General features: G+C 33.4%; 1 protein-coding gene across 1 annotated transcript; it reads right to left on the bottom strand.

Moving 5' to 3' along the window:
- Positions 1-8,206: 8,206 nt before the first annotated feature.
- On the bottom strand, positions 8,207-12,145 carry DHAR3 (dehydroascorbate reductase 1). Its single transcript, XM_078318921.1, has 6 exons — positions 11,754-12,145; positions 11,476-11,566; positions 11,043-11,186; positions 10,840-10,957; positions 10,424-10,564; positions 8,207-8,478 (listed from the first exon to the last, which is right to left on the bottom strand). Exons 1-6 carry the CDS (start codon positions 11,923-11,925, stop codon positions 8,392-8,394), a joined length of 753 nt encoding a protein of 250 aa, XP_078175047.1. The 5' UTR covers positions 11,926-12,145; the 3' UTR covers positions 8,207-8,391.
- Positions 12,146-12,906: the final 761 nt, after the last annotated feature.

Genomic DNA, 12,906 nt, shown 5'->3' with positions numbered 1-12,906 from the left:
CAATACCTTGTACCGACCCCAAGATGATTCTCACATAATTTCGGCGATGAATCTAATTGCACCAACTGTTCCATGCACGCCCATACATTTCAGTCTATATAACACCAACTTCAAAATCTATCAAGTCAACTTCAAACGAAAAGTCTAAACCGTTCAAACCAATCTATATAACACCAACTTCAAAATCTATCGAATCAACTTCAAACGAAAAATCTAAACCATTCAAACCAATCTAATTCATTAGTTGTGCGTTTACATATAAAATTTATAATTTTTCCAATTTATTTAGTATCAAGTTAAGAATCAAATGTGAGAGTTTTTAAGTAATCTTAATTCATTCATTTTTCAATATTTTTGACCGCTTGAATTGGTACTTAAATAACTCGAAAAAAATATAAATTTGGCATGCAAACACATCTCTCATTCAGTAAATCAGTTTGAACAGTTTAAATTTGTCGTTTGAAGTCTAAAATAATATACTGGCCGAACTTCTTACATTTCATAGAGTAGAACTAGGGTGCTCTTAAGCTCACCAAAGTTTTGGTGAGCTTAACTCTAAAACTCATAAAATCAATTTCAAATGACGAATCCAAACCGTTGAAATTCGCCTACCTTACGTGTGATGCATCTACATATGAAATTTTTAAACATTTGAATTAATTTAGTATAAAGTCAAGCGGTCAAAATTAGAAGGTTAATAAATTAATTTTAGTGCATTCATTTTTGAACGTTTTTTGACCGCTTGACTTTATACTAAATTAATTCGAATGTTTAAAAATTTCACATGTAGATGCATTACACATAAGGTAGGCGGGTTTGAACGGTTCGGATTCGTCATTTGAAATCGATTTGATAAGTTTTAGAGTTAAGCTCACCAAAACTTTGGTGAGCTTAAGAGCACCCTAGTTCTACTCCATTTCATATATATTTATATATATTCAAGATTCAATTGACCTTCATTAATTTTAACAAAATGGACTTATATATGACGACCACATACTCAGTATGAAAATTCTATATAATTAACCTCATAAAGTCATAACTTGAAAGCCTGACTCCATTCATATATATCATTGAAAAAATGTAAACCTGATGAATAAAAATATTTACATCTTACGTTACAACAAACATATAATTTGAAAACTATACATTTAGTTAGTCGACTAATTCATTAAAACAATCTGAAAAAAAAACGTCTATTATTGTTTTTTTTAATTCATTTACTATTGTTCATTTTTGTAAAAAAAAAAAAAGAGCTTTTATTATTATTTTTTTTAATTTCTTTCTACCATGACTAAATATCTTTCTTTTGGACTGTCTTGACTGACATGAATTGAGTTGGCACAAATGAGTCATGAGTGTAGCTGGAAAAGGGAAGTACAGTACTAGAAGAACCTTTGGACAGGTTGGAAAAAATTCTGAAAGTAAAATTAAAAAATTATATATATAAATATTGCGGGTTCTTTTTCTGAATTCGGTTCCTGGGTGCAATCATGACCTGAATATACTCAATATATACCTCTGAATCTTTTCTCCACTGAGTATGGAGGAATATAATTGAAAGCTTGAAAGTTATGTGACTTGAGAGACTTGAGAGACTTGAGAGACTTGTGAGACTTGTGAGACTTGACTGTTAAACTCAGAAATGATGAATTGTGCTTGTTTGAAAGAAGAAAGGATTTCGTTTCTTTCATAAAGGCAACCATCATCATGCATTTGAAAATTTGAATATAAGGTAGTGAATACTGAATGTCTGAATTGTCAATCACATGTTTCTTCCTAAGAGTAATTATGTTATTTTGTAGGGTTCCATTGTTTCTATCCTTACATATATTATATATAGGACTACCATTTAGCTTGTAGTTTGTGACTCACTCGAATTTGATTAATATTAAATTTGAATTTTATCTGTTCATTTAGACTTTCAACTTCAAATAAATATTATTTTGGATATAAAGACTATTCATTTCAAATTTTATTATAAAATCCACAACATATCAGTAATAAAGAATTTTACTTAGAAAAAAAAAAATTTAGTTATTTTGCACATTTGTTATCCAACCTAATATGAAAATTTATAAAAAAAAATTAACAATCGAGTTCGTGCGGAGATCTAGCTCGATTCATGCTTGAATTAGTTTGAAGTTTGAACTGAATAGTTCTATTAATTTTCAAACTCAAAATGATTCCATTCAGCTTGTTCGAGTTCAATTCTCTTGCAGCTCACCCGACTTAATTGCATTTACTAATATATATTTTATAAAACTTAAACCAATACAATAATTATCTTCATTACTGGATGATTTCTTGTGTGTGAAAAAAGTACTGAAAAACCCAGCCGCATTCAGGTCTAAAGCCACAGGAGGATAATTAAAATAAAATCCACAGAAAATTTAGCGGATAGTTCGTATGATTAAATCATTAAATGCAATAAACCCAGTTCCGGCGGCTGGACCGGGGATTGAATTTTCCAGCCTCTCTCTCTCCAGTTTAGTTCAAACAACTGATCTGTAAGACTGTAACCCAAAAGAGAAAGGGGAGGTAGTACAATTGGCTAGAAAAATATCCTAGAGTTGTTATACCCAAAGGTCGAGAGTTCGATTCCCCCTCACGAATCTTGGTAGCTACTACCAAGTTTTCAAAAAAAAAAAAAGACTGTAACTGCAAAAACACTGCAACTCTACAATGGAATTGGATGTCTCATGTACCATACCAAACGGAGAAAAATGGAACTAGGAATATTTTAATAAATGGCCTGTCCCATCAAAGAAATACACTAATGGATTAAGGCCAAACCTATTTTCACATGAATTCGTATCCTCTGCATCAACTCAGAAGGGAATCTTTTGAGTTAATGAATCTTAACCATCCAATTTGTTTTAAGATTCGTGTAGATTAGATCTGCACTAATATTAAAGGCCCCCTATATCATAAGCAGGGGCCAGATTGGCTCTGTTTAAAATCAAACGGTTGAAATTGGTTAACTCAAAAGATTCATTTTTGAGTTAATGCAGAGGATACGAATTCTTTTCACATATGGTCTCAAAAAGAAAGAAAACTGTAGTGTTTTTGCCTAACTAAGGCAGGACTTGAAAATGGCATGCATTTCCACATGCTTTAAAGCTGCTGAACTTAAATTTATTTCCAAATGAGATCCAAATTAGTTATGTGAATTTAGATCGGTCTAAATTATTCATGTTTTATTGATACTTAAATTATATCTTGACTTAAGTTATTTCTTGTTTGGTAGAAATTTGATGGCTTAAACCATGATTTAATTTGTTTTTATAATGAAATTGCAACTATTAGACCTCTTATGCTTTTAAACCATTACAAATTGGTCCCTGTCATATTCAGACCCGTACCAGTACTCCAAACTCACTGGTACCAACTGGTACTAGTAATAGTATTACTCTATCAATTACAAAAGGTTCATTTGGCACTAGTACAGTGCATTACCTACTAGGTACAAGGATCAAAAGGATAAATGAGAAGTACGAGCTGTAATCAGTTTGAATACAATAAGAGCTTAATCTATGTGCAATATTATTATCTTAGAAAATTTGTAATATTAATAATAAATATATCTTCTTCTTTTTTCATTTTGATTGAAATGAATGTACAATAAAATGAATTCTGCACAAATTAATTCTTCATCATAGAAATGCACATTGCATTTAGCGAATCTTGTTTAATTCTAACTTATATATGTATACCATTTTATTTTGTCAGAAATATGTTAGGTTGCTAATCAAAATTTTATTTATTTGTAACACATTTCTATATATACAATATTTTCTATAACTATTTTCTAGATTGCATGTTTTGTTAATTCAGAAAATTATGTCTTATTTGAATTTTTTTGTTGATTATATAATTAATAAACTTATAAGTTCTCTTAAATGGAAATAAAATTTAATGCTTAGTTTACATTCCTTAAAAAATAATTGACCTGTTGTGCCATCTCTTTATTTATATTAATAGTCGACCTCTTCAAATTTTAGATACTTAGACCGTTATAATTTAATTTGTTAAAAATGTTCAACTTTTTTTTTATGATAATATATTGACTTAATATTTCATGAGTAATTTTCAACTATTACATCCCACAAAATTTAAAAATTCAGATTTATAAGAATCGACTTTAAAGCTTGATTAAAAAAATGGACATCTCCGTTTTTAAAAAGTTGAAGCAAACATTAGAGCTTTCCAACATTGTAAAATAACATATAATTCTGAAGGACGAGAATAATATTTTTGTCCTTTTTAGATGATATGTGAAAATAAATTCTATCTTAGATTATTGGCACATATTTTTAATAGACCACTATTTATGAAAAATAAAATAAATATTCCCAATCCATATCGTATGCGCTTCCATTCCATTGGCAATTGGCATTTGGCAATCACCACTTACTCATGTGATGATTATCCCCTCAGTTTATAAAGTTTAAATAAAATGCAGATCCACTGTTGCATACTTGCATCTCCCATGAAGAAATTACATAACGATCGATTTTAATACCCAATATTATTCTTTTGATCTTTTCTCACATTTTTGTTAGCTGTTGATTAGTTGAGATATCCTATGTTAATACATAACACTTCATGATAATTTGCTGTAAATGAAAAAAGAAAAAACAGATATTCATGATTATTTTACATGCATCAAGATTTTTCAACCTATCTTATATAGTCATTTCAATTTTATTTATTTCTATGCCTCAAGAAAGAAAGAAAGAAAGAAAGAAAGAGACAGGAAAGTATTGATGAGTGGAGATCCACTGCACCCACAGGCACAAAAATACAGAGAAAAGGAACAGTAAACAGAGAGAGAGAGAGAGAAAAAAAAGGGGAAGACTGAAGAGGATGGTGGGACCGGGGTGGCCTTGTTTTGTCTGGGCCCGGGCCGACCAGACAGGATCGGGTGGCGGACATCTCCCCTTCTCCTCTTCTCTCAAGGACTTCTCGTTCTATGGGCCCACGGCCCACTTTACTCTCCTTTATTGCTTCCCCCTGATATTGCTCTCCAATTTGCACCCCAACGATGATCTACTCTCTCTGTTTTATTTTATTTTATTTTATTTTATTTATAAAGTAATCCCTTTATTACATTTCATTGTTTTAACTTTTAAATATGAGCTATGCATACCTCGTTGAATTGTTTGTTTGTGATAAATCTAAAATCTAATAATTAATTCTATGCAATTGTATGAATACTCTGTAAAAAAAAAAAAACACCTGAGCAATTATACTCTGTAATTTAGAATATTTTAAAGTTATACTTACTGCAAATGCATGATATATCATTTGTTTAAAAATTCTCATGAAAAATTCTCATTGTATTTTATGGTCTAGCTATAACACAACTTCCATTGCACAAAAGGAAGTTTGCTTGATTGAGAGTTCCGATTGGAGCAAAAAGAAAATATTAGATCTTTGTAAAAGTATGATCTAATTATGTTATAAATATATCAACCAGCAAATCGAATATTAACCGATTTTAGCATGCGTATCATTTGATAGCAATATATTATATTTATTATTTTACTCTTAACCTTTAGCACCACCAACCATTAGATTAATAAATATGATAACCAAGTTATTAATTTATTTTGTTTGTTTGTTTGTATGTAAGAATATTGTAAGTTGTTCACTAATTTCATGCTATGATCTGAATCCTTACTACAACAACAACTGAAAAAGCATCATAAAAATTGTGCTCGTGACTTTATATATTTTAAAGAGAATATTAATTAGATGTTATCATCCGGCAAGTGATTTGTTAAAAAAGTTGGTGGTGTTAGTTTTTCTTTTTGTAGTTAGTGGAGAAAAACCATTGTTAGATTATTTTTCAAATATAATTTGATTGTATCAGAAATAGAATCTTGAGGTTCTTTAGAAAGTGTATCATTTAATCAATATGCATGCTAACTGTTATACTTGGAAAGATATATATCATTAATTATAACGCATAACCAATTAAATAAGTCCAGAGCAGCTGACTGGACCAACACTATGTAATATGTATAGACTATAGAGGTGAAATGAAATGCAAGTTGGGGGATAAATATTAAAGAAAAGAATAAAAAAAGGGGAGATGGATCTTGAATTCTTGATCGTTGAACCTTAGCATTAGAAGCTAGTGGATGCCGTTTTCCCTATTTCGTCTCGATCGGTTTCTTTTCATCTTTTTAGTGCTTGGCGTCGGTTTCGGCCCGGCACCAACGTGCGCTCGAGCAGATGCAGATCTGCGCTCCTTTTCTTAAATGAGATTTCTCATTCATTTATGATTTATCCCCTTGTGATATTATTATATTAGTGATATAGTTTGTTTCGTTATCTGAATTCTGAAACTGAAAGGCAGTAAATTAACTCCGAACTGAAGGCGACGTGTCGAGTTGGCAGTGGCTCTGGCTCTGGCAGCAAAACCCACGTGGCTTGCTTGCGATCGTGCGGTTCTGGACTTGTGGACCTGGTGTGGTGTGGTGTGTTCGTCCGTGAGCAGCTCAGCTCAGCCCATCTAGTATTCTAGTGTTCCATACTCACATTCTTAAAAAGGCCGGTAGCGAATTCGGGTTTGGTTTTCTTTTCCAAACCAATAAGGCAAAACTCTACTTGCATGTGAGTATGACAGAGAAAAAGAACCAACAACTCAAGTACTTGATGTATTGGAACACTTTTGATCCCGGAAACAACATAACACTATAACAGTAACAAGGCAACTATTAAAATTTTGACCTGCTGATCCCTTAGACTGCAATTAATGTAGACACTATAAGAAAAAGTGAAAAATCGACATGTCAAGTAAACAAACAGTGTGCTTTGTCCAGCTTATTTGGCCTCAATCATCACATAATAGATGCATCGATCATAATCCAAGTCCCACATTCTAATGGATTCTTCCTGACCCCACCTCCATCAACCATTGGTTCTTCATCTCTCCGTTCTCCACCAGTACTGGAGATAAGCATTTATATATACGCCATATATGATAAAATCAAACATGTATAGCTGGATAATATAATTACCAAACAATCTGGTGAACAATTTAGCACGGTGCAACTCTCTCAGTTAGCTTCGATCTGTTCTCAGGAGATGCCTCCAAACTATCATATCTTATTGAAGCGTGCTTTACACCTAATGCAAGCAAAGAGAGACCATCAAGTTATAATGGGCCTGGTCTTGATCTGCACCAGGACATAACAAGTCTCTGTTAGAAACTGTTGCACAGTCGATGTCGATTCACACGTCTCCTATCGGGGCACCCATCTAGGGTCTTAGGTCCAGGAAAAACAGTAATCTCTTTGAGCAAAGTACCAAGAAAGTTGGTCCATCCATGGAAACAGTGTTGCATCGCTGTCTACACTTATCCTTTCTATCTGTTTTCTTTCCTTTCCAGTTCCAACCAGTGCACCTAAACTGGGTACTTCAAATCTATGCCAAACGCATGGATCCAAACCTAAACAACTTTGGTTTCACAATCAATGTTTTCAAAGCCATTATTGGAGTCAGATAATTTGTTACTGTCAAACAATTATATAAATTCCATTCTTGCAAACATGAAGAGATATATGAACTAAAATCCAAACTAAAGTTGCTGCTCCATACTATGTACATACTAGAAACATACTAGAAACATACTATGTACATACTAGAAAACAAATCGAGTACCATAACATTAATGAGATAATAGCATATAGGCATATAGCACCACATGCTGTTTCATTTTCAGCCGAAAAAAAAAACATGCTGTTTCATTTATTTATTTTTTTGCCTGTCATTTTATTTCCTCTTTGTCCTCATGTACATATAAACTGTAATTTTTGTTTCGTTTAAAACAATCTAGGTTGGCTTTTTACCTACCTCTTCATTAAGAAAAATCCTTCATAACAAAAAGAAAAGAGATGCAGACCCTTCTCATTTTATTCCGCAACCAAAAAAAAAAAATGAACCATGAAGCAGCTGATAATTTGTTACAAAAGTATGGCCCATGACAGGGTAATAAAATATAGAAATAAGACCTCTTATATTATGGGCTTCAGCCCAACTATTTAGTGGCCCATAGTAACATGAACTGGACCTATCCATTCTGTTCCTGGGCCAAAATTTACCAACCCCAGACAGTGCTCGGCTTCCATTTTGCCAAAACCAACAGCATCTAGTCCAGGTTTAAACGGCACCTCTCCATTTTGACATTCTACTGTACAGCTTACTATATTCCTCAAATTAATTGAAAAGTATGTCTTGTTGTTTGACACAGTCACACAGATATACAAAGAAAACTGAAAACTGTTAACAAGATCTATATTACTTCACCAAAGCATAAGCTGAAGAGGTCAAGAGATAGAAAAGGAACACTGAATATACGGCAGGTACATTACAAATCTCCTAAGCCATGACTTTAGGGCGCCATCCGGCAATCACGTCTTCATGCAATGCTCGAGTTTTCACAAATGATTCCATGGAGAATATTGTCTGAAAAATATAAATTCAAGTCAGCTCAGCCACAGTAAATCACACTGGATATTTGAAAACATTAATTAATTGTTGAAAATATTGTCTGAAAAATATAAATTCAAGTCAGCTCAGCCACAGTAAATCACATTGGATATTTGAAAACATTAATTAATTGTTGAAAATATACAAAATGCTATAATAGAACATTATTCTCTAATAATCTGTTGTATTACATGCTAACAAGGACTTGGACTTGTTCTTAAAAAAAAACAGACTAATTTTAAAATATATTTTCCTAAACTGTCAAAATGAGAAGTATACAAATCAGTTGATCACCATCTGGTACTATGCTCGTGAAACATAATTACATGCTTCCCATTGGCACCGAGCAGCTTTACATATTCGCAAGACATCAAAATTTCAAATACTTGCAGCTGACTTGTTCACTTGGAATATAGATTTCTAACAGTAGATACATACCAGGAAGGAACCAGACAATTCATTTGATTAACTTTTGAAATTAGCAGACAATTAGTGAGGGCAAGTTGTCATATTAACATAAGGCTGGGTGCTTTTTATAAATGATTAGAATATGGTGGTATCTCAAATTCTGAATATGATACCATTTGAAAATCTCACATTCTTTTAAAAATCAAAATCTTTCTTTGACTTGTCCGACGAGATAAAATTCTCACTAAAATTAACTTGGCAAAAAAAGGTTGGTCAGGCGATCTTACTTGTGCATTTTGTGACCAACATGAAAGCGCTGACCATTTATTTATACACTGTTCGTATGTTCGCTTGATTTGGAATTGGATTACCACACATAATTCATTTACCTTTATGTGTAATTCTTTAGATGATTTATAGTTACTTGATGCTTCTATCTCCTTAAAGGATAGATTCCTTGTAGAATTGTTAAGGGGAGCTATCTTATGGAATGTATGGTTAGAAAGAAATAAAGTTATTTTTAATGATAATACTACTCCCATTTCTGCTAAATCATTAGGATTTAAGATAATCTTTTTAGCTACTTTTTGGTGTAAGTCTAGCTCTGACAATTATTTCTTAAAATTAAGTCTAATGCTTCCATGTGATGTTAAGGACCTTCCAGATCAGACACTGAAGGAAGAGAATGAGTCAATCCAAGCTCTTGGAGCTAGCAACCCCCCAGGTCATATGTCTAGAGACGAGCCATCGGATGAGGATTTATTGGATTACTAGTCTCCTAAAATGTGATTGATTTATGAGAGCATCTACATCCCTAAAACTCAAAAGGATTTCTAAATAACTGTTAACTACTTTTTAGAAATTATGGTCTTTAAAGTTTCTAACTCTCACATTCCTAAAACTCATTTTAGAGTTTCTATTAAGCCACGTCAGCAACAAATTAAAAAGGAGAAACAATTTGAGTCAATCATTTGGCCAACATAGAGTTTATAAACAGTTTCTTAATCAGAAATTTTCCTGCATAGTTTCTAAATAAGAAACCCTCCCACATCCCTGAAACTGTATTAGAAACTGCCACATCAGATTAGAAACTCTAATAGTTTCAGGGATGTAGATGCTTTGAGATTTTCATTTGCTTAGTATTTCATTTTGTTTGCAAATTAGCTTTTGATGTGATACTATTGCTACTTGTATACTTGTATGTCTATGGTTGTTGACTTGTTGTATGACTTTTCATATTTGATATTGGTACCTATTTTGGATACCAAATCAAGTGTGCTTGATTTCTATAAAATCGGTGGTTATACCACTATTTTTCAAAAAAACATAAGGCTGGGTGTATCAGCAAAATATCTCAAAAAGGCTAGGGCCAGATCAAATGCGATAAATATTGCTTGTCAACAAATAATATCAGATAATGTCATTGTAATTTGGCAAACCTATGTCTATGAATGTAAGAATCATCCAAAGTAATAATTAGATTTAAGCAGCACTCAATAAAAAATCATCATACCTTCATGTAGTTCCTTACATAAGGCAGTGATTCTGGAACTGACCAATTCTTGTAGTGGCCGAGGGCAATTTCCATATGATACAGTTTAGGTGCAAGTGACAGGTCGGCAGCCGATATTTTGTCACCATTTATAAACGGGCCCTACACAGAGAAGCCAATTGAACTCAGATATACATTCCTAGAACTATATATGTGTATCATCTTATATCTGATATTTCCTCATAATCTATTCATAATGCAAACTATGTACTGTATGATCTCAGCACTTTAACATGAATGGCAACCCACATTAATCGTCTCCTTTTATCCCAATGCAAGTAACCTTTTTTTTTTTTAATTAAAGAACAGTACTACAATAACATAATGTTGCAGGTCACATCCGGAAATAAATTGATATTTTACTGAAGAAAGCTCACGTTATCCTTAAGATAATCATTGAAGGATGTCAATTCGCTAAGCAGTGCTTGCTCCGTGCCATCACTTGGATCATTGCTTTTTAGGAAACCGATAAAAGTTGAAAATATCTTTGATCCCCTAAACAATTAAATAAAAAATTATGTCAGTGATCTAAGGACATTGATTAATATTTTAACAGAGACCAAGCAGAGATTAAACCCACACTGAAGCCTTATCAGATGGAGTTGCAAGAGGTGGTTCCGGGTACTTCTCTTCTAAAGCTTGGGTAATTACATCTGAATCAGCAATCCACTTTTCTTCAAGCTTTATAAGTGGAACCTTACCTTCAGGATTAATTTTCAAAAACCTGAAGCAGCACACAAATTGAAATAAACAAACAGCCTCAATAATTTATAACTAACTAATTTGTGGGATTAACAATTTAACACAAAGCCACTAACTTCCAAAAAAAAAAAACAATTTAACACACAGTACTTTTCTTGTTCAATCAGATCTTTTAGCTACATATAGCCATGTAGGTAGTAACTGGTGTGAAACATGGCAGGATACTATGGTTTGGTACTGGTACTGGTACTAATACTCTTAATAAGGTAACCTTTGATTTGATTTGTCTTATTTTAAGAGGAGAAATTTACCAGTCAGGCTTGTTGGAAAGGTCAACAAATTTCATTTTATAAGGCAGGTGTTTCTCCTCCAGGGTTAGAAGAACCCTCTGTGTGAAGGGACCTAGAAGAAAAATAAAAATGCAAATTTAATCATCCAATCTATATACACATCATAAAAAAAAATCAAATCTTACGTAAGATTACACTCAGAAGCTTATACTGAGAAACTATTGGCAATTTCGAACTACATTCTCCATTGACTGGACGCAATAGAGAAGCGAAGATAAAGAAAGGAGAGGAGAGCTTACAATCGCCGACTCTATCGGGGACAGTGATTGAGGCCTTGACGCACACCTCCAGCGCACCATCAGATGCTGCCCGTACGGTGGTCAGGCGGTACTTACGGGAGATGTGCGCAGATCGGCTAGGGCGAAGAAACGCGGGAGGAAACCGTACACCGGCGGTGACTGTAGCCGACATCTGACCTGTGACTCGGAAGAAATTGGAAAGCTCCAAAGTACTAGTCCCTGCTTGCTCGGTACTAGTGTACGGATACGTACAGCAGTTGGCTACTTGGCTGTGGCTCGGAAGAAATTGGAAGCTTCGAGCGTTTTATCTGAGGCGGTCGGATGGATGCTGAACTGGTGGTGCTTGCGCGGGTTTATCAAATCAGGTATTGCCGTATTGGACAATGGGAGGGGTTTTATTGCACGTGATGAGCACGGGCTTTGATTTATTTAATCTGTGACTCCATTCACTAGCGCAGCAGAGCCCAATACAACGGTCATGAGCATATTTGAAGAACTTTTTTGTTGGATCAGAAGCTTTAGGCTTTTGGGCTTTAGTGTGCAGGGTGTAATAAATTATTGGGGCAATTTTAACGTTAAAACGGTTTCTTTTTTTCTCTAGCACAAGGGCGACTCAGCGGTCCATTTTAACAAGTTATTTTCTCATTCATTCGTCAATTCAGAAGAAAATTTAAGAAAAACAATTAGCATGATTGGTTCATTTTTGGGCCTAATATGGTATTAACATTAAACATTTTTTTAATTTTTTGTGCATTTATTATTATTGTCTATGTGAACATAGTAGTTAAATAATAGGGAGAATTGGTTCCATGCCACTCCAAAATGGTGAATTTAGAAAAATGCCACCCCAAATCTCACTTATTAAGAAAGATGTCACAAATACCATATTAATATATAATTTTAAATTAACAATTTACATAATAACTGAAGTTACCAAAATAACCTTGATCCAAAATTCTTTTTCGTTGACCTCTTTCTTTTCCTCCGTGAGTTTCAGTTTTCTTTCCCAGTATTCTCTGCTCACCAATTCTTTTCTTGAAATTCTTTTTTGACAGTAATCTGGTACCATCTCTCTGTCTCTCTCTCTCCCTCCCGCTCTCTCTTTTTTTTTGACAGTAACGCAGAAGCCTCACCACTTCTTCAAAGAAAACCT

This window comes from Carex rostrata, chromosome 17 (genome assembly GCF_964058835.1).
Source record: "Carex rostrata chromosome 17, lpCarRost1.2, whole genome shotgun sequence".
In the NCBI taxonomy this organism is placed as follows: Eukaryota; Viridiplantae; Streptophyta; class Magnoliopsida; order Poales; family Cyperaceae; genus Carex; species Carex rostrata.
This window is presented reverse-complemented; position numbering and strand designations above follow the sequence as displayed.

Excerpts from the sequence above, each read along its gene's own strand:
- DHAR3 (XM_078318921.1), bottom strand. The coding sequence starts at position 11,925 with ATGTCGGCTACAGTCACCGCCGGTGTACGGTTTCCTCCCGCGTTTCTT. Across the intron at positions 11,567-11,753 it reads CCCCGATAGAGTCGGCGATT|GTCCCTTCACACAGAGGGTT; the intron begins GTAAGCTCTCCT and ends TTTTTCTTCTAG. Across the intron at positions 10,565-10,839 it reads ATGATTATCTTAAGGATAAC|GGCCCGTTTATAAATGGTGA; the intron begins GTGAGCTTTCTT and ends TTCTCTGTGTAG.